The sequence below is a fragment of the Nelusetta ayraudi genome, unplaced genomic scaffold, assembly GCF_046127955.1.
Source record: "Nelusetta ayraudi isolate G7.1 ecotype Tasmania unplaced genomic scaffold, CSIRO-AGI_Nayr_v1 ptg000023l, whole genome shotgun sequence".
In the NCBI taxonomy this organism is placed as follows: Eukaryota; Metazoa; Chordata; class Actinopteri; order Tetraodontiformes; family Monacanthidae; genus Nelusetta; species Nelusetta ayraudi.
The window spans coordinates 727,501-754,225 of NW_027466073.1; the positions used below are offsets into that span (position 1 = coordinate 727,501).

At 44.1% G+C, this 26,725-nt stretch overlaps 1 protein-coding gene across 1 annotated transcript in view; it reads left to right on the top strand.

Moving 5' to 3' along the window:
- The window catches only part of adamts18 (ADAM metallopeptidase with thrombospondin type 1 motif, 18), a 59,630-nt gene that overhangs the window by 31,691 nt on the left and 1,214 nt on the right, over nt 1–26,725 (top strand). The window contains exons 13-22 of the mRNA XM_076028416.1: nt 2,586–2,758; nt 3,897–4,027; nt 4,959–5,082; nt 5,755–5,999; nt 12,367–12,487; nt 13,167–13,293; nt 20,036–20,240; nt 23,019–23,213; nt 24,672–24,742; nt 24,836–25,001. Of these exons, the coding sequence (XP_075884531.1) occupies nt 2,586–2,758; nt 3,897–4,027; nt 4,959–5,082; nt 5,755–5,999; nt 12,367–12,487; nt 13,167–13,293; nt 20,036–20,240; nt 23,019–23,213; nt 24,672–24,742; nt 24,836–25,001 (1,558 nt within the window). The remainder of the gene's footprint in view (nt 1–2,585; nt 2,759–3,896; nt 4,028–4,958; nt 5,083–5,754; nt 6,000–12,366; nt 12,488–13,166; nt 13,294–20,035; nt 20,241–23,018; nt 23,214–24,671; nt 24,743–24,835; nt 25,002–26,725) is intronic.

Below are 26,725 nucleotides of genomic sequence, written 5' to 3' on the forward strand. Positions count from 1 at the left end.
AAATTGCAGAAAATTCTTGAAGATTCAGATTGCAGATGTACATGCTATTGAAACATTTATTTATTTAGATATTTTTTCATTTTATTATTTTTTACTTATTTTTTCACCAAACACGTGCAACATATGCATAGCAGATACATTTGCATTAGAAGGAACAAAAATGTGCTCACAAAAAATACCGAACTGGAAAAAAAAATCCAGAACATCTGCAGGAAAAAAATCTGCAAGAAAAATACTTCGGCAGGATCTGGCTGCCGGGTCTGACCATAACATCATAACCTCGTCAACATCACAAGCGACATCTTCCCTTGCCAAACATTGACAAAAGAAGCGCCTCAGGGTTTTATCCATCCCTGAAATGCATTTACACTCAATTTGTGATGTCCCTACCACCTTGGTCAGGAACACCTAGTGGCTCTGTGGCCAATGACGTTTTTTGTGTCGGCTGTAACTGCACTGCGTAACTTTCAAGCGCGACCCGACACGCCGGACGAACCACTTTACGGCAACGTCACACGTTTATTTAGAGGCGGTCTTACATACTACTATTACAAATACATGAGTTTGTAAAATGACGGAATGGAACCCAATAAATAAACTCGATGAAAGACAAAGTAATAAAAGTGTTGAACGTTTGCTACGACGTTATTGTCAATGTCTGTTTTGCATTTCATATTGGTGTTTTTCCTGAACACATACGAGCGCTCCAGCTAGGCCACTATTTGTATTTTCCCACATCAATAAACGAGCGCTGCAGCGTGTTTACTTCATCACTTCGCCATTCCCACCGAATCAATGCGACGTTGCGTCGTCTGAACAGTTGTTGTAGGCATTACAGCCACACAGGTTTATAACGAGAATGATGCGAACCAAGTGCAAAACACTGCCGTCTGTCTAAACAATACACTCTCCTTGTTTGTGTAATTGTAGTTGTCTGTCACGTTCAAAAGAACAATATAACAATATTTCAAACAAACAAACAAACAAACATGTAACACAAGGACTGGTATTTTTCCTCTTTACGACACCGGCAAAGAGTATTTGCAGTTCTCAACCAGCAGGGAGTAGTAATGAGTCCAAGTTACCTAGAACTGCTTTAAAAACAAAAAACAAAAATATAGGGCCTGGATGATGCAGCCTAAAGATATTTTCCCCACAGTAGAGTAAAATGTACAGGCAAATTGGGCTGCACTCTCTAGCCTCTCGCATTGACAGCCCACAGTTGATGGCGTCATCAGCTAAAATCGCTCCGATTCCATTTGAAAGTTGTTGTCTTCTTTGGCCATGAACTCCTCTACCAGCTCTGCACCCTTCCTCCCACCCTTCCTCCCACTCTCATTCTCAACCTCCTTCTTCCTCTCCTTCTCTCTGTAACATCTGCCATTGTTGTAAAACAATAGTATCTTGCTTGCTTCCTGGCAAGTGGTAACAATAAATCAGTGAGGTGTTTGGGCAGGTGGCTCATATATTGGCTAATAAATTGGCATGTAGTGTCATTTTGAAGGATGTTTGGAAATGGCAGACGAGACTTTGTCAGATTGTTTTGTCTAATGCAGAGAACCGTGTTCAGTGCAATTCTAAATTCATGAATGATTTAGAATCACAAAATGTGTGCAGAGCAGAACATGTGTTTCGAGCTTTGGAGACTTGAGAAGAGGTTTTGCTCTTTGTGTGTCACTTTAAGTACTTGTGCTATGCATCTCATTTTGATGTGTCAGCAATTGGAAATAACTGTAAACCAACACATATTTGTTGTGTGTCGGTCCTATATTGCTTGACAGTCCTAATGTCTTTAATTTATTTGATTAGAGATTATATTAGATCAAACTTTATTCTAAGTAAATGAAGTATGACTGATTATGCAGAAATACATTTGAAGCCCTTCACTGTCAGTCACACTCATCTGTTGCTTTGTGCAACCCTCCAGGCAAAACCGTTAAAAGATACAGCGTACTAAATTCATTGATTCTCTGCAACATGTCTTCCGATAGCTCAACACATATGACTAAATCTTCAATTTAATTGCGCAGCCATCATAATTCTATCTTTGCATCTGGTGCTTGCATTGAGAATCGGGTGCTCACGTTCTCCTGTCTGCTAATGTGCCAATGACTGTGATTGTGTTTTAAAATAGGACAAAGAGCAAAAAAGAGGTGATTTGATGACTTAATAAGTACCAATATAGTGAGTGTACATTGCTTAGGGTGTATTTTTTTCATCTTGATGGTGTGGCGGTGGTTTTGGTGCAGCATGCATTCAACAACTGTTCTGTAATCAGGGAGCAAGAAACAAACTCTATGCTTAATTGGGCTCAACACTGTTAGCAAAGTAACACACAGTGCATCCTCGCGCAAGCAGGTTGGACCTGTCACTTCCTGCTGTCAGACACTGAATAAATTGTCATGAAGCACATCGTTTGGAATCTCAAGGGTAAACCTATGAAAAAAAAAGTTCAATAGTTCTAACATGTCGGGTAAGTTTGGTTCGTTGACACATCAATAAAAGTGTACTCATAAAACAAGTCAAATCAGTTTTTATATTGTTTTTCTCTCTGTATGTGCTTTTCTTCCCCTGTCATGTCGTAGACCGCAGAACAGTGGTAAATTTTGCCCAGGCTCCAGCCGTCTCAACCAGCTGTGTAACACTCGGCCGTGCCCCATTCACTCTGTGGACTTCCGGGCCCAGCAGTGTGCTGAGTACAACAGTAAGCCCTTCAGAGGCTGGTACTACAAATGGAAGCCCTACACTAAAGTGGATGGTAAGATTGGCCTAACAGAATATGGTATTTATGCGTCACATTTGTTTTAGGCTCATTTATCAGTGGGTACGTAATGGATGACAGCTTCAAAGACAAAATGGACTGATGTGCATGAGATGTAATTCAGTGGTCCCCACCTTTTCCAACCCAGGTCCCTATTGAAATCTTAACAAAAATGTTCAAGCCCAGTGTTCAAATGTGTTTTTTTTTTCACGTTTTCATTTTTTTCCATACAAAAGTTCTGCTCTTCTGTAAATGATGGTGGCCCACTTGCAATACATTTGCAGCCCACATGTTGGGAATCACTCATCTAAACCAAAGAGGTGGCTGCAAGGAGGATATTCCATTTTTCCCCAAAGGAATTAACACAATTCGGGAGTACAAAAAGTGCAGAAGAGAGAGAGAAAAAAAAAAGTAGCATCCAGAGTATCCAGGAGGCATTCAGCAGGCCTTTTCTTGTCTTTCTGCTGTTGACAATTAAACAATAATTTTGCGCGTCCCAAAAACCCCTTTTAAAAAGTGTTTCTGCAGTGCCAACCTCTATTTACTGCGGCGGTGATCTGAGACAAAAAAGCTGGAGGAAACTATCACTCTGTGTAATGTTCACTGGAGACATGTAGCCACCTGCACCCTTTGACACAGTGGGGATAGATTTAAATAGGAGACCTACGGGCCAGCTTTGTTCCACGGAGCGAGGGAGCGCAGTGAAGGAGAGCATTGTGTTTGGCCGTCATCCCAGGCCCGTTTAAGCTGTTGATGAATGGGAGGTGATGCAGGGAAGAACAGATTGTGAACTGGCTCCTGGGACCTTTGGGCCAAGTCACCTTCGCCGCCATTTATTTTAATCAGAGACGGCTGCCCCGACTTGCCCGTGATAACTGATCTAAACTCCAAAATAAACCTGTAGTGCTGGGAGAAATCCCCCCACGGGTGCTTCCACCGCTGCTCTCTGCCTCTCTCAGCTCCGTCCCCAGCAGGGGCTGCGCACACAATAACAGGACCGCGGACAGGGATCTTGTTAACATCCATGATCTTGTATTTAAGTGCGGCGGGATCCCCGCTGGTTCAGACAATGCTCCCCTCCTCCGTTTGTAACAGTGCCGCCGCCGCGTGTGTGCTTGCTTTCCCATGTGCTTAGATGAGGACATCTGTAAGCTGTACTGCATCGCGGAGGACTTTGACTTCTTCTTCGCCATGTCCAGCAAGGTCAAAGACGGCACCTCCTGCTCCGACCACGAAGGGGATGTCTGTATTGACGGAGTGTGTGAGGTATGGCGCCTTTCTTCTGTTTTGACGCTGGCAGGAGATGTGTGAGATCACTGGAACCCGTTTGATCCTTCGAGACCTCACCCTATTTTACAAAAGGCCTTTTGTACCAATTTGTGCCTTTCCAGTATGCTGCACAAAATAGACAATGCAACTTATTTGGATAGGTGTTTTAGTACATTGTTCTTCATTATTAATATGAATGTAAAACTTCCCCAAAGTAGAGACTGAGACCCAGCAATAGGCCAGCTCTTTAACAGAGCAGGTCATCGCCAGGGCGAAGATCCGATTGAAAATGGAATGTTTCTTATTATTAACAACTTTTGTACTTCATGGCTTTGAACCCCATTTTGACCCCCTGACCAGACTCCAATTCTCACCAACTTTCCCATATTCGACAGGACCTGTGAAAATGTTTATTTATTTCAAAAACTGTACAAGCGTGCTCAATAGCACCCTCTACAAACACTTAAATCACCCTAGCGCCCTCTAGGAAGGTCAGAGAGACATGGGACAAAAACCCACGCGTTCCTCGTTATAATGGTTGTTTTTATTTGTTACTGAAGTGAGCTCTTATAATGGATGAAACAACACATAAAGTCAATATTAATCATTATTTGAAGACTTGAAAATACATTTCCCTGGAAACACAGGGTCTTTTGTCATTTAAACTTTTTATATTCTGGATTTGACCCCATGAGTACATTTGGCTCATTGGTGCAAGTTGCAGAGAGAGCCATAAATTGACTAATGTAGAAATGTAATTATTTTCAACAGAGTGACAGACCGTTTCTGTCTGAGTTTATAGGTCTAGTCTTTAGTGTGAACCCTCGGAGGTGCCCACAGGAAATTCAACTGGTGTTTCTTTGTTTTGGTCGACATGGTCACAAGTTTGATTCCGTCCAGTGTGACGTGTGTCTCTCTGTGGGTGCAGGCAGTAGGATGTGACCACATTCTGGGCTCCAAAGTTTCCCTCGATGCTTGTGGGGTTTGCAAAGGAAACAACTCAACTTGCAAGTTCTTCAAGGGCCAATACACCCTTCAACACAGGGCCAATGGTAAGCCTAAGCATGTGCAGTTAGTCAATCGCTCTCCAGGTCAATACGAAAGGACTAGCTGACACATAAGGACACGGAGTAGAACTCACACGTGTCTAATCCCGGCCAACAACGGCCAGGTTTACTTCATCTCCATGTAGTAACAAACTGAGACCAGCGATAAAATGTTTAGCAAAAAAAGACCTCAGAACAGTCATGTTTTTTTGTGTGCGCTAGAGTGCCAGTGCTATTTGATGTTATTTGATGGAAAATATTCATAGAGCACAATAACAAATTTTAAATCTGGATGCACCGATCCTACTTTTTTCTACAGAACGAGTTGAGTCTGGGTACTTGGACACAATAGTAGTTAATAAGGCTATTACACAGTATAGATTCACTTTCAATTATTTTTTTCTGCACAAATGTTCTGTTATTTGAACAACATTCCTCAACATGTTTCTCTAGAAGTTCCACTGCAGTATAAGCACAAATTTAGCGAAATTGTCATATATACAACTGGAATCAGTGTCGTGGTATGAGTGCGGGTACTCAAGCCCGGTATAGGTGCCAATACCCGATACTGGCTTCAGTATTTGAGCATACCTGATTTTAAGCATTCATTTAGCTTTTTTTCGTACTACTTTTCACACTTTTTCAAACTACTAATTGCTTCTACTTTCTAATTTCCAGAATATTACTCCATGGTTATTGTACCAGCTGGAGCTCGAAGTATCCACGTCCAGGAGATGGAGGTCTCGAGCAGTTACCTGGCAGTCCGCACCCTGAAGAAGAAATACCACCTGACCGGTGACTGGACCGTTGACTGGCCCGGGAAGTTCCACTTTGGTGGGACTGTTTTCGACTACCAGCGCTCTTTCAACAAGCCAGAGAGCCTGTATGCCGCTGGACCGACTAATGAGACGCTGGTGTTTGAAGTAAGCCGCCGCTGCCGGGTGATGACCGTTTGTTGCAATCGACATTGACAGGTCCTCCGGCAGAGCTGCCGCGCCTCTTTTTAGTATGTCTGCATGTGAATAGGCCGAGATGAAAAGGGAGTTGGGGTTTGTCGGGGGAGCACGGATGGTTGTAGCTGTCTGCGGTGCTTATTAGTTGTGTCAGGGATGATCTGGAATTGGCTGGTTGTCTGAAAGGTTTTAGCCGGGGAAAAAAAAATAGCTCCGGTTCGAGGTTCCAACACTGTTTTTGACTTGTTTGGACCTGTTATCTTTGGACAAATGAGACGGTAGTTGAAAGCGGAGGACTTGAAGGTTCACTTACTTTATTCGCCGTTCATTTAAAGTCCAGACCAACAGTTTACCAGCTGTTCAATTTAGCAAGAAGACAAATCAAAACCATTTGTGTCAAACCCAGTTCTGTTGTTTAAACTGCTGCTGAAATGGTGAATCTGGAAACAAAGGTGAAGAGAATTCCCTGAAAGCTCAAGTGGCGATCCTGGTCACTGCTCTCTGCCTCCTAATCCCCATCAAATAACCATCTGTGCAGATTTGTAATAGCCCACACTAAGACTCAGAGTGATTAATCACAAAACTCAACAGACACTCCAGAAGATGCTGTCCAATATTTTCACAAGAGGCCAGAAAACTATTGCAGACAGCCGGGTGACTGTTTGAAATTGGCTTTTTCTTTGAAAACTTCATGTAACTTGTCAATTTTAATCTCTTTGGTCAAATAAGTCATTGTTGGGTTTTACAAAATATGACGAGAAATGTCGATCATCCATCCATCCATCCATTTCCGATACCCACTTATTCCTGAGCTGAGGCTCACGGGGGAAATGTCTATCAATAACACTTAATGCATCTGTAGATTAATAGAAGACTAAGACTGTGATTGCCAACTCCAATTTTAACACATTCACATGTGTAATGCACACACACACAAATACACACACCAGGCATGGCGATAGCCAGTATGGCCAGTGAGCTCAAAGTGCTTTGTTGAAGCCCTGTGATTCAAGGCTACCAGAGCGAGTAAAATCCCTTAAGTAAGCTGGCATTTACCGCCGTGGTCGAAATATGCAATATGTGAGTATAACAGAAGGCCCAACTTTTCATGGTGGGTCAGTGGTTGATCAGCTCTGAGGGACGTAGCCTCATCTAGGTGGCAACGCCAGTATTCCACATGTACCCGAGGCACCAGGTGAAGGGCTGACATTTTTCACTCCATTAAGGCTAAAGTGTGATGTAAAAGGCAGTCTCCCCCTCATCCCACTGTGGTGAAGACATAGACAATAGGTGTGTGAGTCCATGTGGAGCAGTGCGATATTTCTGAAGTTGCTGGACATCAGGGTAAAGTCTGCATAGTTTTGCAGCCAGTGCGCTGAACTGCTACACTGGGAATTTGTCCTGGATATTGGTATTTCATTTTATAAGATGAATACTTTGCAGACATGCAAAGTGATAAAGACGGTATAATATTATCTTTCCCAACAGATGTTAGGTCACAGCCACTTTGCCAGAAGTTCCAGCTTTGACTTTTTGATGTCATAACAGTTAATCCTTAAAACAAAAAAAAGAAAATCTCTCAGAGATTCATTCAGACCAGACTGAGAGGCCTTTCGCAAGCTATTAATTCTTTAAATATGCCTTAAACTAATATTGTCTATGTATTGTCTACGTATGATAGTGTAGTTTTTTACACTACATGTTTTTACATTGACCGTGCTTGACTGTAATTTCAAGTCTTATTGCCAAAGCTGACATATTTGTTTGTATTACTATTGATATCACTCCAAGTTAATCTGTCAGATCTCCAACTGTGATGAGGTCACTAAGCATGAGGTTAATTAGGTCAAAGAAGACTAGAGCTGTTTTTAAAGTGATTCTACATACGTCCGAGTTGCAGAAAACACATTGGACAAGAGGTTTGATTTAATATTCTCAACATGACTTTTGTGCTTTTACAAGCAACCTGTTTTCTTTATCTAGCAGATATAGCTGCACCCATATGATACAATAATTATTGCGTCCTATCAATGACGCATGAAGTATTGAAGATCATAAAAAGTCGCAAGGAATCGGTCCCCCGAGGTCTGCAATGCAAGTTTAAAACTATCAAGCCCTTGTCAAGCTTTAATACACAAGAAACAGAATACAGAAACAGTGTTATATTAAATGTGTTGAGTCAGTGCAAAGCCAAAATGACAAGTGTATTAAAAACATTTGAACAATTCCATATGCCAAAACACCCTAAATGCTCTCTTATTTATATATTTATTCATTTATTTATTTAATCTTCACCATCAGTCTCGGTCATGCATCTGTCCGGCAAAGCGCTCAGCAGTAGCAGGCTGCTGATCTGTTGATGACAAGTAGGATAATCTCTATAAGCATGTCATGTAATTACAAAAAAGGAGGAAGGGGTTGATAGAGAGAAGGATATAGAGGGGAGGGGTCGAGATTAAAAGATTAAAAATTCTGCAATTGAACTCTGGATGTAAGAAGTTTAGGTCAGGGGAAGAGGGATTTAGACAGCATATGAGGAGAGCCAAATGAGGTGAATACACACACACACACACACACACACACACACACACACCAGTGCTGATCTTCATCTGTTTCACACGTTCTTTTGAATTGTGCTGGCATAAAAAAAAAAAAAAAGAAACTCATGGCGCACATGGGGGAAACAATATGGACTGATTACTCCCAGGTCCTCATTCAGCTTGAAGCGCTTAAAGGAAAAACTAATGTTGAAAAGTGCGAGCGTAAACTGTGACAAGGTGCTTACATCTGTACAGCTGCTCAGCTGGGGAGGGAAGACACAGAAGAAGAGATGAGGTGAGGGGAGAGGAGGAGAGGAGAGGAGAGCATAACACATGGCTGAGGTCTGAGTAGATAGCGAACTCAGTTATTTCCTCTGCACAGACAGTCTGCCAGGCCGGGGGCGGAGTGCTCCGTGTCCTCCGGTGACAGCGATGGCTGTTTGCTTCCCCCTGGTAATTTAGTAGATGAGGTTAGGCTCAACTTTATTCTCATAGGTTAGTATCCAACCAGACGTGCTGAGCAGTGAATTAGACATCTCGTCACACCATTAATATATATGTAATATACAGTATATATATATCTATATATATATAGATATAGATATAGATATAGATATAGATATATAGATATAGATATAGATATACACCCATACATAGTGCTAATTAATAAATATATGTTATTTGCAGGTATGAAATAAATAACATTATATATTGCCACAATACTTACCATCTTTGATAACAGGGCTGAACATAGGTTTCCACTGCTATTTATTCCTACTGTGGTGTTTGTTTAAGAAGAAAAAAACCCAATGCTGTTAGGATGGAAAGGTAAAGGTGATTGGGGCAAACCACCTGAGGTATTAGCTGATGAAGGTTCATCGTGTCTTCATCAACCATGTTCATAACCGTGTTTTTCACCCCTTCACTGATTTGACGACAGCTTCGTGAGCTTGCAGGGAATTAACGGTAGCTCAAGATTGTATATCAATGATTAGTGGCACCTTAATAGAAGCCTAATTTGCACTTGGGTGCACTCGCTCTCATTAAGTTCTCCCATTAGTGCAGGCTGATTCGCGCAACAGGCTTCACCGTGCGGTTCCTAATTCAGTGTGATTTTTGACAGATGTATAGAAAACACAAGTCGGAAGAAGCCGTGCTAACATACGCAGATGTATTTGTGTGACATAACACAGCATCTCTCCATGTTAGCATCACTCTGGACTGGAGTTGGTCCCACCGTATGCATGGACTGGCTAACGTCCAGGTCTTGGTCCAGTCAGTAAAAGCACCCCAGGACTGTTGAATGTGGATCGAACCCAACAGACTTGGCGTCTTCTGTTGGATTTTGCTGATTAGAAATGGCATTTTTTTTCTCCTTAGCATGCACCCCAACATAATAATAATGAAAACAAAAAAAAATCCTTGTCAAAGCTCATTAAAGCAGTCATTGATGCACTTCATCTTTCCTGACAGTCTTTGGAATGACTATTGACAGTTGGACTTTGTCTAATTTGGTGAATGGACTGAGGTTTCCCACAACCCCAGACACAACCTAACCAAGGTGGGCTGCGAAGGAGACATAACTGTTGCGAGCGCAGCCCTGCGCTCTGTTTTGGAAATGGTTTTAAATTCACCTCAAACCGAATTCTTGAAAGTGCCAGTGAATCCTCGCGGGGCTGCTGTAATGGTAGCCGAATGCGTCCCTCTGTAATGAGCACGTCTGCTTTCATTCGTCTGTTAGCCTTTGTCAAAATAAATCTGGTGCACAGAAAGGAGGTAACTGTGTGTGACCAGCCTGTGCAAAGAGCGCAGTGAGGAGAAGCTAACCTCTGAGAGGGAGTGGAAACTCTTGCTCATACAGACACTACTGTACACAAGCGAAATGATAATAATATAGTTTCATGGCATGTCCTGTCTGTCCACCTGGACTTGGGAGGGCATGAAGCACTGAGGGCCACATCAGATCCACACAGGCTGACAGCAAAGCGGTAAATGAAGGCGCCATTTGCGACGACATTGCAGCTGGAATCTCACCAGCTCTGTGTCGTCCACGCACAAAGGTTTTTGCCCTGATGATATGCAGGCGCAGAAATCCCCAGAAAATACAGTGCCTGAGGAGTCAGGAGTGCAAATTGCACTCTGGTAACCTGTTTGCAATTTGTACCCTAGATCATAAGATATAAATACACGTGTGGTGGATATGTGGCAAGAACCATCCGGGCAGCTGGCACCTTTGTGTCACTTCCATTTCTCTGATTTCAAAATCAATATAGTTTTGCACTCCCATTCTTTATTTGCACTACTACTGGTGTAGTTTTATACTTTTTTGTGTTTTGTAACGCTCTACTACTTGCATACCATCATTGCACCGTGGGCCGCTGGGTAACAGAATTTCAATGCTCTGTATGTGTCACATATATTGACAGGACTGAAAATGAAGCAACCTTGAACCTTGAAACTCTGGGATGGCGGTCATGGCGCCTCAGTCTTATATATTTGACAGTTATCGTCACCTGAGTGTGATTTTTCATTCACACCATCAGCTGTTGAGAGCGGAGAGAGTCTTCACGTCTGTCAAACTGCATGCAGATGTGAGCGCAAAGTCTTTGTGGATCAGGTCTGTCTCTACTGAGGCATAACCGCATAGAAGAAGGTGTCGTTTTGCGCAAGATGGTCAATTAAAACACATTCAAATGAGTCCTGGTGCAGCCCCATCGTAGCCTGATCGCTTTTCACCTTTACATGCGGTCTGTGGAGTGGATGCATTTTATTTTTTTTGGTCCTATTTGCACAGGTTTCCTTCCACAAAAGCCGGGCAGTCGCTTTGTGGGTCTGGCCCATGTTTTTTATGTTGCCTTCTAGTCATGGAAGTAGCAGCCTGGCACACTTAGCTTTAGTTTTGACTAAATACCCCCCACTCCCAAAACTCCAGCTGTGCTGCAGTGATTCCTAATGGTGCTGAAGGTCGGGGTTCTAACTTCATTAATGGATCCAGTTTTGTCCATTTTTGTGACTCAGCTGTGGAGAATAATGCAGGTTAACCTTCACGGCTTCATATTAATGGGCTCCACATGGCTCTGTAAAGGGAACCATGTGTGGATTCGGGTCACAGCAGGTTACTGCAGGCACAGTTCTAACAGACATCATGTTTTTATCAGCTTTCCTTCAGCTTTTTCAAGGGCTGCCTGATGGATTCATCAGCCCATCTTCCTTACTCAATTCTCTGATGTCTTTTCCCTTTTGCCACCCATTTAAATCGTTGACTCATTCAATTTGCCCCAACACTTGCTTAATGGTGTTTTGTTACAATGTTTTTTTTGTTTGTTTTTTTTGCTTTTGCTCATGAGTTAGTTCTGTCCACAGGGACACCTAATGGTAACATTCCTCAGGTGAACAGGTTAGGTGGTGACTAAATCTGGCATCATGGCTTGTGATCATGAAGATGCTGCACTGGTGTCGATGCACGAGGGGTTTTCAAAGAAGTGCGTGGGGCACAACAACACTGTGTTTATGGGAACAATGGCCAGGAATTTGGGGATTTCACCAACAGCTTAAAATATCAAGGAAGAAAAAAAAAAATCAAGAATCAGTGGACGTTTCTATGTGGAAAAGGGAAGTGGTGAGAAGTGTTCAGACAGTTTTAAAACCCCAACGTGCTGCTCAGCGACAACACCAGTACGCCTTTTTAAATTCGGACAATTAGAAATGCGGTGAGTAGGAAAGTTTGCCAGGAACACCGTATCCCGGGTCCAGAAGACTGTGATACTCACACGATGTTTGTCACTTGTGCCATGTAGATTCTGCTGCAGGGGAAGAACCCAGGTGTGTTGTGGGAGTACACCATGCCCCGCACTGAGAGGAAGCCCGACTACAGCTGGGGCGTGGTGCGGTCCGACTGTTCGGCTCCCTGCGCTGGAGGTGAGTGCGTGTTGGTCGGAATGAGCGGGGAAAACATCCGGGACCACATCCACAAAGCCGCTGCCCAGAAAACCAACGCAAATAGCACCAGAAAATGCATCCTGTCCACCGAGTGCATGTGAAGTTGAAAAGAGGCGAACAAATGCGATGAAGCGCAGGTAGTGACGGGGCTGCCTCAGATTCATTGGAAGGTCTTTTGATTGATCATTTTGATCAATTAAGTTTGAGTGACACCCTCTTCTATGCAAAAAAGCCTCGTCAGAAACACCTTGTCCACAAAGACTTGGCGCTGACCTCCACAGGTAGTTTGACAGATGTATACATATATATACATACTGTATATATGTATATGTATACTGTATACTGTATATATGCATATACAGTACATGCACCATATGTATACACATCATGTATTAAAATGACAAACCAAGCTTTTCAATGAGGAAGTTTTTTGGGGGGTTGTTGGTCTAAGTTGATTTCTATCTATCTATCTATCTATCTATCTATCTATCTATCTATCTATCTATCTATCTATCTATTAGTTCACTGTATGAAGTGTATTTCACCTTTTGCATGTGTGTTAGATTTGTGTGTGTTGAGTGTTGTTGCTCGCCCCTACCTCAGTGTGCTCTCTCTCTCTCTCTCTCTCTCTCTCTCTCTTAAACTTTCTTCCCACCAGGTCGTATCTCCACCAAGGCCATCTGTCTGCAGGATCAGAAGCTTCAGGTCAACTCCTCCATGTGCAACCCTCTCAGCAGGCCCACCGTGGGCTCGCACCTCTGCAACACACAACCCTGTCCTGCATAGTAAGTGCTACTGCTGTGTGCATGCGCGCGCGCACATTTGTGTGTCTGGGTTTGTCTGTTGCGAAGACTCGGCTGTGGCGCATGTGTCTCTGTCTGTGCCAGATTTTCAGATCAACACGCTGCAGCTGAGCCGTCTCGAGGTCGTCTGTAGTCAATTTGCTGTGGCCAGCGGCCGCCGCTGCTCTTCCCAGCCTGTGTCTGTAGTCTCTAATTCACCATTTTCCCCCTTTTTCTTTCCTTTTTTGAGAAAACAAACATCCTCCCTCCCTGTGTGAACTGCCTTCTTGCATCAGTCTACTCATTCCATGGCATTTCTACCCCCCCGCCACCCCCAGCTGTGGCTCCATCTGTGTGTCAAGCAGACTTGAAGCCCCCTGACATGACAGATTTTTGTAATTTGAGAATTTTTTTTGGTCGTCAATGTCTGTGATATGGAACCCTGTTCTGCCAGGTCATCAGGCAGGCTGATTGGATGACAGTTTTAGATTTAATCCAAACTGTCTAAGCCTGGCCCAGTCCTAATCCATAGGGGACTCCATCCCACGCAAACCTGCAAATTTATCACATAAATCTTGGAATATCAGGATTGGAAAAAAAAAAAAAAAAAAAAAAAAAACTGCAATTCTATTAAGAAGGTGGAGCCTTGGCTACTGCTGTTTTCTGATACTGTCCAGGGTTCTACTGAGTTCACTGAGATCACATCTGTGAATGTATTGCACTATTGGAAAGTTGCAGAGTTATTTGGGGGGGTGGGGGGGGGGAATGTCCTGGTAATTCATAAAACAAGACTGTTCATCAGTCAGAGATTGAAACTGTGAACAGTGAATAGTTACAAATAGTTCAGAAGTGATAGAATAGAACAGGCTTTACTGGTCAAATTGTAGGCCTACATGGTAGTTCAGTGGTAAGCACTGTCCACTCAAAGCAAGAAGGTTTCCGCTTTGGCCTGGACCCCTTGTCTTAGAATTTTGCTTTGGGACTTTCAGGGGGTCTCATGGGTTAATCGCCCCGGACTCCCCCCTGGACTCACACACTGGTTGTTTGTCTTTATGTGTGACCCTGCGACAAACTGGTTTTCCAGGGTGCAACCCCTCCTTTGCCCCTCAGACAGCTGGAAAAGGTTTGCAGGAGATGTGGTGACAGGAAGTGGATAGATGGATGATGCACAGTGAGGTCTGTTCTCTGCATACAAGCGAAGGAGAAGAGAACTGACTCGGACTCTGGTGCCTTCAGTACACTGCGTGATGTGGTGCCGCTGCACACTGTCACGCACAACACGGCACCACGGTCGCCGTCACACAAAGTGGGCTCGCCTGGAACGCATCCGTCACTGCAGCGGCGCAGTTCTCCAGTAAATAGACTGAACCCTTCTGTGAGTGAGCAATGCTCATGCTCATTACACTCCTGCCTTGGATCTTCAGGGATGGACTTGATTTGCTGTAGCACAACTGAGCCCCAGGTCCAAGCCGTTGTGGTCATTAGACATTGCACTAATACAATCCAACAGACAAGTAGCCTGGTATCCAGTTGCTCAAAAGGGAACAATAACAGTAAACTAGTAATATAGTAACAATATACTGTATAGCAATACAACAATATGCCTCACGTGTGTGTTTTTGGGCTGTGGGAGGAAGTTGGAGAAGCCAAGCCAACAGAGGGAAGATCATACAAACACCAGAGAGGAAGGTCTGAAAGCGGGGGTTGGATCCACAACCTGCTTTCTGTGAGGCAGTAGTGCTATGCTGCACCACCAAGACATAATACCTAAACATTTTTACGCTTGGATGACATAAAGGTCCAGCGTGTACAAAAAAATGTAAACAAGTTTGCCTGACAGCAAGTTTGGTATTTAAGCCACTGTCAGGTGGGCTTCCTTAAAACCTGGCACCGCAAGAAGGAGCAAGACCTTCATTGCTCTATGTATATTCTTATTAACTGTTTTCTCTTAACTATGTATGCAACTCTATATTCTCTTAACTGTTCAGAGGGTAAGAAAACCAAATTAATTGTTATTGTACTGCGAGGAAACACTTTTTATTAACACTTTTTTGAATGTATTTATGGGCAGAATGTTAAACTTGTACCAATATATAATATAAAAATCACAATTTTATGCACTGGACCTTTAAAGTTTACTGAGGCAAAAGAAAAATCTGAGTTTCATGGGTTGAGTACATCTCAATAAGGAAGAAGTCTGCATTAGGCTAAAAAACAAAACAAAAACAAAAGAACATCTCAGTGCATAAAAACAGATCGAGGACTCAAAGAATAGTTTAAACATATGTCGCGATTCCTTGTCGTGTCCTTCGTCTAAGCTGCTACAAAACAGGCTGTTTGTTAGTCGTCACCATGAATCGACTTCCTGCCCTCGTGGGCCTCGTGCAGCTTGAGCGTCATGTGACTGCAAAAAAAAAAGTTGCCGTGCGAGAGCTGGCAGCTGCTATTTATTGTAAAGTTTGTTAGCTCACCGCCTTTAAGTCAGCGGTGTGGGAGGATTTATTTACATCCTACACAGTTTAAGTTGATGGCGTAAACCAGAGCTCTGCTGCTCCAAACATTCAAAAGCAATCGCAGCTGCGCCTGTGTTAACGGCTAATTAGCGAATGTTAGCACACAAATGTAAAACACATTGCACGCTCAACATCAACCTGTTGGCATGCTCATTATGTAGATAATGTCATGTTGACAACAGTGTTTAGTACAAAGAATGGCCAGCCTCCTGCTTCTGCTTCTTTATTCTCATTTCCACTGGGTTTTGCGTTTTCGTACACTGAGAAATTTGCGCCATAATCAGTTTTCCGTTTAGCATGTGGGACTTGTGACCACTAAAGTTCTGGCCATATGGCTGCGCTATTCTCAGTTCAAGGCACCGTTCAATTAACGAGTTTTTGTCACCCGGTAAATGACAGCGATTTGTTTTTCCTCGAAGTCCCGGCCCTTTAACTTTAGCAACCACCGGTGAAGAATGAAGTCAGAGAGAAAATGAACTGCGGTGCTGCTGAATAGAAGAGTGAGGACTTCAAAGCCAACTGTCTGTCTGACTGTTGCGTTCGCCGCTCCAAAAACCAGGAGTTCTCTGTGACCTGCTGCTGCCCTGATTTACAGTTTTGCTCCAAAGAATGGGCAGAAAAAGAATATCTTGGTTTCACAGAAAGTGCACAGCTCCAGCGATCCAGCACGTGCACCGCACAACTGTGTGCAACTGTTAATCCAACTTCCAGTTTGATTGCCTCGTTTTTTTTTTTTATAGCCGTGCAGCAACAAGTCCAGGCTGACTGACTGCCCCTCCAGTGTCTGGAGAACATTGCACCTCCAACCTACAGCCACTGTCCCTCCCCCAAGTGTCCCAACTACCCCTACAGGGCATTTTGTCTCTCTGATCTCTGGCTTTTCTCGTGGCAAATGGTATGAAGCTACCTGGACCTCCAAGTATGGAAAGAAATAAAGAAGAAAGAAATACCTTCTAGGATGAAAAACCCTGGCCTAGAATAGAATATAATAGAATACCTTTATTAATTCTACATTGTGGAAATTTCCATAATTACAGCAACAATATTGTGTGAAAGTAAGCAAATTCAATTTATTTTAATTAATAGGAAATAAAGAAATGCAATAGAATATTTATAGAGTAAGAGGGAGAACAACATATTAACTTCAAATGGACAGTTGGATTATTTTGCAAGTTACCTACATGATGACACATAAATACATGTGTCATTGCACCTTTAGGAAATGTAAGTGGTTGATGAAATGATTCTTATTGAGTGCAGTTGTACAGCCTGATGGCTGTTTAAATGAGATCTTGTTATGCAGTAGCTGATGCTGTTCCCCAGCTGGTTGTGAACATGGACTCATTTATTGGCAGAATAGAGTGAAGAAGCTGAAAAAAAAAGCATCACAGAAGCTCCAATAACTGCATTAGGACCTCTGCCATTCACAGGCCTGTCTCCAAGAGCCCAGCAGAGAGAAACGGAATGGTCTGTCAGTGCGAGCGCAGGTTTGATTCCTGCAGGAGGGGGCGGATGTGAAAACTTTTGCTTATCTGAGCAGGCTGAGCGCTGACAGGCCGATCAGTGTTTTATTGTGCAGGGAAGGCAGGATTCCCACAGGGTCAGTCTAGCTGTGAAAATCACTTCCAACACACACACACACACACACACACACACACACACACTTTACACCTCTTTTATATGCTTTCCCCTACGCTGGTGTTTGGCCATCAGAAAGACAAAACCAAACCATGACCTTAAAATGTAAGAAAGTGTGAATTGTTTCCAGTTCAGCACACATGTACGACATGTCCGACTGTCGTGGATGTTCTCCACCACAGCACCATTCCACCCATCCACCTCAGACTGCTCCCACTCTGTCATTCACTTTGGCTGTCTGCCTCCACCATCATGTCCCGTGACATGACAGTCACTTGTGAAGGAGTCGCACGGCTGAAAGAGAAGAAAACAAGACGGAACTGAGATCAATTCAGTATTAGGCAAAATATCTTGTGACCAAAAGTAATCAAAGCGGGGAAAAAGTCAAAGGATTGTTTTATCCATTTTAAAGCAAACTTTGTGTCAAATGAGATTTAAACACATTTCCAGTGGAAGCAGCTGAAACCTGAAATCTTCAACAGAAGGAAGTGACAGGAATTCCATCCATCCATCCATCCATCGCCCATCCATATTCCATCAAAGCATCCTCATCCATCAATGTATCCTCCATCCATTCATCCACCCTTCCTTCCCTCCCTCCATCCATCCACCCTTCCTTCCCTCCCTCCATCCATCCATCCATCCATTCATCCACCCTTCCTTCCCTCCCTCCATCCAAGCATCCTCATCATCAATGCATCCTCCATCCATTCATCCACCCTTCCTTCCCTCCCTCCATCCATCCATCCATTCATCCATCATCCATCTTCCATCCAAGCATCCTCCATCCATTCATCCACCCTTCCTTCCCTCCCTCCATCCATCCATCCATCCATCCATCATCCATCCATCCATCGCCCATCCATCTTCCATCCAAGCATCCTCATCCATCAATACATCCTCCATCCATTTGTCTACCCTTCCGTCCCTCCATCCATCCATCCATCCATTCATCCCCCCTTTCTTCCCTCCCTCCCTCCATCCATCCATCTATATCTGCTTCTCCTGATCTCTGCTGGGTTGAGGTCTGAACTTCCACCCTGGACAAGTTGCCAGTTTATTGCCACTATCAGCGCTCACATTCACACCTACGGCTAGTTTCTAGTCACCACTCTGGACTCTTTGGACTGTGGGAGGAAGCCGGAGTTGCAGGAGAATCTCCTCCTTGCTGTGAGGTGACGGCACTGCCAGAAACTGTCTGATAAATGCTTTTGCACGCTGATTAAGGAAACATACAAGGGAGAAGTGACTTTTCAGAAGTTAAAAAAAAAAGAATGTTTCTGACACACAGTCACAAACTGAAACAAAACCGGGTAGGATTCACTGCAGATGCTAAGCAGGAGCCCAGCGGCGTCTCCACCCACCGGTGAAAAGTGCAGTCGTGGAGGAGCCTCCCAGAACCTCCCTGGCTGCACTGCACTCGTCCACCTCAGAACTCGTCGGCTTATTGAGAGATACACATTACAGCGCGGTCAGCGGTGGTTTGCACCAAAGTACAGTGGCACTTAAACCACTTCTCCCCAATGATATATTGTTATTTATAAGCCTGGCTAAACATACGCAACACTGGGCCAAAAAAAATCCCAAACCGATGCTTTGCTTCTCGCTGCCCCTTTTTTTCACTGTGGTGTTTCACAGCAAATGAAAGCGTTTTTCTTCCCCCCCTGGAGCAGGTCAGTCAGCACAGCGGAGGAATAGCTTTTTCTTTTTTTGCGGCAGCGTGGACCGAGTGCTTTGCCCATCTCTCTGTCTCCAGCCTGTGGTTGCCAGACCACTCGTTTGCTATAATCTGCCCCTTCAGCTGCCGTGCCAAGACAGGAGCTATTTTAGAAGCCGCAGTTAGCTTTCATCACTACTGAATACTGAATTTCATGGACCAATGAGAGGACATGAAGAAAGAAAGGAAAATAAAATGATAGATAAGATTTTAGTGCCATTTATGTATACATCTGGCCCAAAGCTGCCTAAAACTGTATGGGTTGCCATGTTTGGTTTCAGACACAAAAGTGCGGAGATGGATGTTCGTGGAAATAAATTTGTGTGTGTGAGACGGTCCGTGGGGATTAATTTAAATCATTGGAGTTCACAGTCCTGAGAAGTTTATTTTATTTTATTTATTTATTTTCAATTGGATCTTCTAATGACAGGGACCCAATAGCAAGTCCCTCTTATACAGTGGCTCCCAACTAGTGGAGTCTGAGGACTCACATTTTGTTTCCCCTCATCACCTCATCATGAATTTGTGACACACATTTATTTCACAAAAATAAAAACGCTAGCGAGCCCACTTTCTATCATGTCTAGTTGATAAATAATGGAAATTATTAAATTAAATTGTGCGTCCTGCAAAATAAATTCCCCCCCCACACACACACACACACACACACACACACACACACACACACACACACACATACGTATTAAATTCCTTTTCCTAAAAGAAGGGAAAGCACGTACGAACCGCTGCTCTATTACATGGTCCATAGCCAAACTCATGGAGGTACCTGAGTGCTCCACTAGACACAGATGCTTTTCATCAGAGTCTCTCAGGTTCTGGCTCCTAAGGCTTTTCCCCTTTTGTTTCGGTTCCACAGTTGGGCGACGGGAGAATGGGGAGCCTGCAGTCGCTCCTGCGGTGGAGGTCAGCAGACCAGGCCGCTGCGCTGCCTGAGGAAGGTCACCTACCAGCGGGAGGAAGTCGTGGCCCACTCCCTCTGCCCCATCGTCTCTCCGGCGCAGATCCAGCCCTGCCACATACAGGCCTGCCTGCCCGAGTGGAGCACGGGATCCTGGTCTCAGGTGGGTTTGTGGGTTTGACAGTGGCGACAGCGGCGGCGGAAAATGCGAGGCGGGTGGTGGGTGGAGGGATGGGGGTGCGGTTTTCCGTTGCCCAACGCTAACTGTGTAACTTTGTGACAAAATGCTGACAGTGGAGATTTTGCAAAAACCAAACCGAGAGTCTAAGTTGCCTGATTCCTGTGAAAGCGCTTCCCGAAAAGGAAAACAAAAAAATCTTAAAATAAAGACAAGAAGAACCTTTGATGGAATATGAACCCAAGCCACCTGGGTCCGAGCCCTGCGTGTAACCCTCTAGGCCAGCGTTTCTCAACTGGTGGTTCGTGGCTTCGTGGGCAGTTTCCTCTCTTCTTCTTCTTCTTCTTGTATATAATATGTATATGTATATATATATATATATATATGTATATATATATATATATATATGTATATATATATATATATATATATATATATATATATATATATATATATATATATATATATATATATATATATATATATATATATATACATATATATATATTTATAGAGAAAATGTTGGGCATTTATTTTGCAGGACACACAATTCAATTCAATATGTGTTATTTACCAGATATGATTGAAAGTGGGCAAGCATCTTTATTTTTGTTGAATAAATGTTGGTGGCAACTTCATGATGGGTAAAAAAATGTGGGTCCTGCGACTCCACCAGTTGAGAACTACTGTTCTAGGCCACAGTTCAGACTTATGTGCTCTATGCAGAAAGCTGCCATAAAGCATTTCAGGCTCTGTCAACTTATGAGCAGCGTCCTGAAATCTATCAATGCACTGTAATTACAGGCAGAGAGATCGATCTTCATGTTCAAATACCCCAAATTCAGACGTGTCCCTGGTGATGTTACTGCAGTGTCAATCGTGGCCATAATCAGAAACCAGATGTGCGTTACAGTTCCCCAGCTGAACACCCACACACTCATCAAGCTCGGTCAGCGTGTGAGCTGTCAGAAGCGTCACTCAAGCTAACACTCTGCTGCCCTCTGTTGGACATGTGACACATTCTCAAGGAACATTGAGCGCAATTCCCATCATCACCCTGGGACGTTTTTTCTAAAATTCATTTTATCCAAATTTAAAGAAAATCCTTTGAATTCATCCCATTTATGTGCATCTTATGAACTATTTTATGTTAATATATTGGTTTAAAACTTGTTTTTGTTCAACAACATTAATTATGAGTCAGCATCACGACAACATTTAACTAACTCTCACAACATTCACAGGCTCTCAGCTTTTTAATTCTACTTCATAGGTACAACTGGCTCCTGTGATCTGCACAGGCCAGACATTTGGCATCATTGTGCGTGTGTGTGTGTGTGTGTGTGTGTGTCAGTGACTTTGTAGACTGTTCCACAACCCCACTCTGAGTTTAGCTGGTGGTCATTCTTAGGAAAAAACAAGCAAAAAAAAAAAAAAAATCCATTGTCCGTTAAAAGATCAATCAGACCTTGAGGTGAAGCAGGACAGCTGGGATTGGTCTGTGATGGCTGCTGGGGTTGTGTAACGGGGAAGAGGCGCCGTGTATGTGTTTATTTTTATTTTATTTATTTTGAATCCATTGAATTACCGAGAATCTGTCACCTACACCGTCCCCGTCAGCCGAGGTCATCAGTCCTCACGGGGGACTTTGACTCGGTTGTTCTTCTCTTCACTCCAGGGGATGTTTTGATGGGTTGCGGCGGAGGTCACAAGCATTCAGTGCAAGTTATTGTCCATTGTGTTCAATGTTCAGCCGTAATGGACTCTTTATCAATGCGCCGACCTTGCTCGCTTTCAAAGCATGTGCTGAATAACAGATTCTATTTGAGTGCCTCTGGTGGGTGGGGCTGAACGCTGCAAGTGTTAGGTAGCAAAATGACTCAAGTTTAGCGTGGTTGAGTTTATGTGCACCATACAAAAAGAATGAGACGATACACAATAGGTCGCTGTAACCGTAACCGTAGGTGGAATAATGGCTGTAGACATTAAATAGAAGAGAAAAGCAACAATAATGATGAAGAGCAGGTCGGAGCTCATGACGTGATGATAAACGTTTCAAGTTCAAGCTTAAAGCTGTTTAAGGACGAGAGGGATTGAAGTGGCAAAGGCAAGGTGTTCCACAGCTGTAGGACCTTTGAAGGTCAGAGTGCAACAATGCTGGTGTTTGGATGTACGGCAGTGAGAGATGAAGATCATTTCTTCTTCTTCTGGTTGGGTACTGATGAACATCAGGGGAAAGAGTAAAAAACGCCCATTAGCAAAAAAAAACAGGCAGATCAGGCAGTTTGTTTTAAAGGCACTGGAGAATGAAGAGACACATCTGTCATGCAGTGAGTTTGTGGACAGATAGAATTTCACACTTTTTAAATTACAGTTAAGAGTCGAGGGGAACGCATCTTAACACACGCACCTGTCCGAACTGTGTCCCTAAATCGGCGTTTCTCAACTGGTGGGTCGCAACGCAACAGTGGGTCGCGGAGCTGTTCTGATTGGGTCGTGACTTCGTGGGCAGTTTCCCTTCTTCTTCTTCTTTTTTAATGGATTTTGAAATTATGTATTTGAAGAGAAAATGTTGGGCATTTCATTTTTGCAGGCCCTTTTATTTTTGTGGAATAGATTTAAGTTGTGAATTCATGATAAGGAACAAAAATGTGGGTCCTGAGCCTCCACCAGTTGAGAACCACTGGCACTCAATCATTAATTAACCTCTGTGTCCAACTCTTGCCCTTCTCCCCTCCCCTTCCCCTGCCCGTCCGCCCTCAGTGCTCCAAGACCTGCGGCCGTGGCCTGAGGAAGCGGAGCGTCTTCTGCAGCAGCACTGATCCCGGGGCCAGAGCCGTGGTGGTGCCCGACAGCATGTGCAGGCAGCACCACAAACCCAAAGCCCAGGAGACGTGTGTCCTGCGGCGCTGCCCCAAGAACGAGAGGCTGCAGTGGATCCTGATGCCGTGGGGAGAGGTACAGAGACGTCGGGGCCCTCGGAAAAAACGCGGCATTGAATCCGCTGAGAAAAAACAAACCAAAAAAAACAACCTCCCCCAACATTTTTATGTTTGAAACTCGCCCTAATCTGTGTGTTTTATTGCTCGCTGGTGAGGGCGTCCCCAGACCCTCGAGCCGAGAAAAAAATATGTTCAGCCACAGCTGTGATCTTAATCACCAAGAGTCGACATCAAGCCGTCGCAGTTGTCGGCCCTTTCAACAGCAGAGAAAGCAAAGGCTGCCATTTTTCTAAAGAATTTAATAGTCGTTCGGGGAGGAATCTGTCACGGAACAGAGAGAAAGAGACGTTTCACAGCCAGCAGCCTCTGCAGACCAGAGTGCGACGCAACACCGAGTCGTCTTCAGCGGGACTGGAAAAGCTATCAGCGCCGATGGAGTTCACTTCGCTCGGCTGAACTTGTTGAAAGGCAAACTGGCAAATGCTGTTCTTCCACTGTAAAAAACAAAACCAAAAAAAACACCGACAATCTGGGCTGGAATCCCAAAAAAGGAAAATTAATTAGCGGCGGAACAGAGTGGCGAACGTGATGGCCGCAGCCCCGGTGTCAGCCATCTGCTCGCAACATTTGTGGACTGACATTTGCAGAAATGTGCTAAATGATCCAAACACTGTGAATTTTAAAAGCGAATGAAGGGAAATAATGCAAAAAAAAAAAGGAAAAAGGAGAGCTTGCTGAATCCTGCAGGATGCCATCGCTCGTGTAACAACCGGGCTGTCTGCTGTGGTGTCTGTGCAGCGATGCTGGTGTCTCCCAGCAGCCTGCACGTTCATGTTTCATATTCATGAAAACTAGAGCAAAACCCACAGGTGCTTCACCTTAGCGCCCTCGCTGCTCTTTGAGTGAAATTATAGGGAGTGAAAGTTCACGGTTTCACTCGAGAACCGTTATGAAAGTCAGTTATATAGGAAACACTGTCTTTTATCTTTGTGATGACTGCATAGCGTCTGCTGCAGATGGAAGACATTGGGCCCTATTCGTAGGCCTGGCGCCAAGGGCAGCAATGAGGAGTGAAAGCGTCTAATTATTGACCAGCCCTGGCAGTAAACAGAGGCTGGTCAGAGGTTGATGACGTCTGTCAGAGGCGGAAAACAACTCTGACAGACATCACATCCGTTTCTCCTAAAGATAATGGTTAGTTTCTACCACTTGGCAAATAAGCCACCATTATAGCAATCTGCCAAATCTGCTAAAAGGAATGGGAGATGACGGTGTGATTGGTTTGTTGCATATTACACTGAGAACACACACATGATTAATGAGGAGACCAAGGACATTCCCTTTGAACCAGGTACCTGGCGCATCCACCATTTTTCAGCCTTTAAAATAGCAGCAGTGGATTTGGACAGACACCCTGAATGCAAATGCACAATGTACTTCAGACTGTACACTTTACATTGTTATTTCCCTACAGTGTTCCAGGTCCTGCGGCTCGGGCACCCAGAAACGAGAGCTGTCCTGCGGAGAGACCGACTCCCATGGAGGGTATGTGCCTTCAGCCGCACTCTCACACACCTACACAGGCCCTACACGTGGCGACAGTGATTTAGGAGCGGTGCCGTGTCGTCCTCCCCGCAGGTATGTGGAGTTTCCCGTGCGGAGGTGCAGGAATCTGGCCAAGCCCACAGTGGATCTCCAGCAGGGCTGCAACCGAGGCCCTTGCCCAGAGCTTCCCCGCACCATCCCTGGGAGAATCAGCACGACTGCTGTGGTCTCAGGCTGGTACTCCTCTCCCTGGCAACAGGTACAATATTGCCCCAATATTGCCCCCAGATGTCTTGAACACAAAGGTATATATATAGCTTTAAAGTATGTATATATATATATATATATATATACATATATATATATATATATATATACATACATATATATATATACCTATATTTATATGAAGCTTTAAAATGTTCAAGACATCTGTTAAAGGTTAAAGGTTAAGTGTGTAATATTTGGAGATTGTGAAGAAGAAACAGCGACATCAAGTGGTGACAGTTCAGATTGCAGCATCTTTAACTCTCTTTCCCCCCTCCCAAGCTTGCCAGTGAGCTACAGGGGCCTACGCACCCAAACCTGGATACCTTGTCCACCTTTTTTTCTCCGCTGCTTTATTTGAGGACGCGATCTTTCACCTTGAATACAAAATGTGCCGTCTGGCAGCTGGATTGTCCACTCCAGGCTTCCTTAGAAATATGATGGTCTATATACATCCATCCATTTGCGATACCGGGTGACGGGGCTCTGCTGGAGCCTATCCCAGCTGTCATAGGACGAAGGCAGGGTGACACGCTGGACGAGTCGCCAGTTCATCACAGGGCCACATAGAGACAAACAACCATTTGCACTCACATGCACAATTTAGAGTTTCCAATTCACCTCACATGCATGTTTTTGGACTGTGGGAGGAAGCTGAAGAACCCGGAGAGAACCCACGCAGACACAGGGAGAACATGGAAGAAAAGGTCCCAGGCCCAGAATCGAACCCACAACCTTCTTGCTGTGAGGTGGCAGCGCTAACCGCTGCGCCACCTTGTCGCCCATGGTGTACACATATGGAGACTACTATTTTTATACTACTTTTATTGTACTGCAATTATGCATTTTTATTAAGTCAAGTCAAGTCAAGTTTATTTGTATAGCACAATTCAACACAAGGTTATTCAGAGTGCTTTACATAGACAATTAAACCAGCAAAGCATTAATAAAATACAATACAATAAAAATGGGAAAAAAGACAATGAATAAATGAATTATTAATGTATTGATTGGCAGTATATTAAGCTTTCACCAATATAAAAATAAATCAAGACAAATATTTCACACTGGGCCTTAAGTGCGAACAAAGACCTGAATGTTAAATGAATGAAAGTTCTCGTCTGAACAGACCTAAAAATGGGTGGCGACCAGAAAATGACTTCCCCACACGCCCCGTCATCTGTCTCCTCACTGGTTGCCTCCTGGAGGCCTCTCTGTGGGAGGTTGAGATCCAGAAACACTGCCTCGAGTTGCTTCCTGCGTTGGTTCTCCTCCTCCAAAGCAGTCAGACGGCCCAGTGTGGGCTGGGTGCTCCTCAGATCCCGCGGAGCCCCGGACGCAATCCAAAAGCTCGACTTCTGTTGTTTCCGCAGCGCACCAGCAGACCGCGTCAGGTTGTGCAAGGCGTGAAGTCATTTAATATTCAAAAGTCTTAAGGGCAGCCTCTTGTAGCGCGGCGTCTCGTTCCGCTCGATCCGGAGCTTGTGATCCCACCGTGTTTCCACCAGAGAAGATCTCTCCTGACAGCTTGGCTGCAGGGCGAGAACACGCTGGATGGGATGTTTGTTTTCTCCAGCTCCTCTTTGTCTCCGCGTAGACGACTTTTCCTCCACCAGCCTTTCCTCTCCCTCCTCTTCACTCTTTGTTTATGATGATGATTCTCTTCCGTTTGATCTCCTTCCACCTATTTATATTCCTGTACGTCCTTCTGATTTC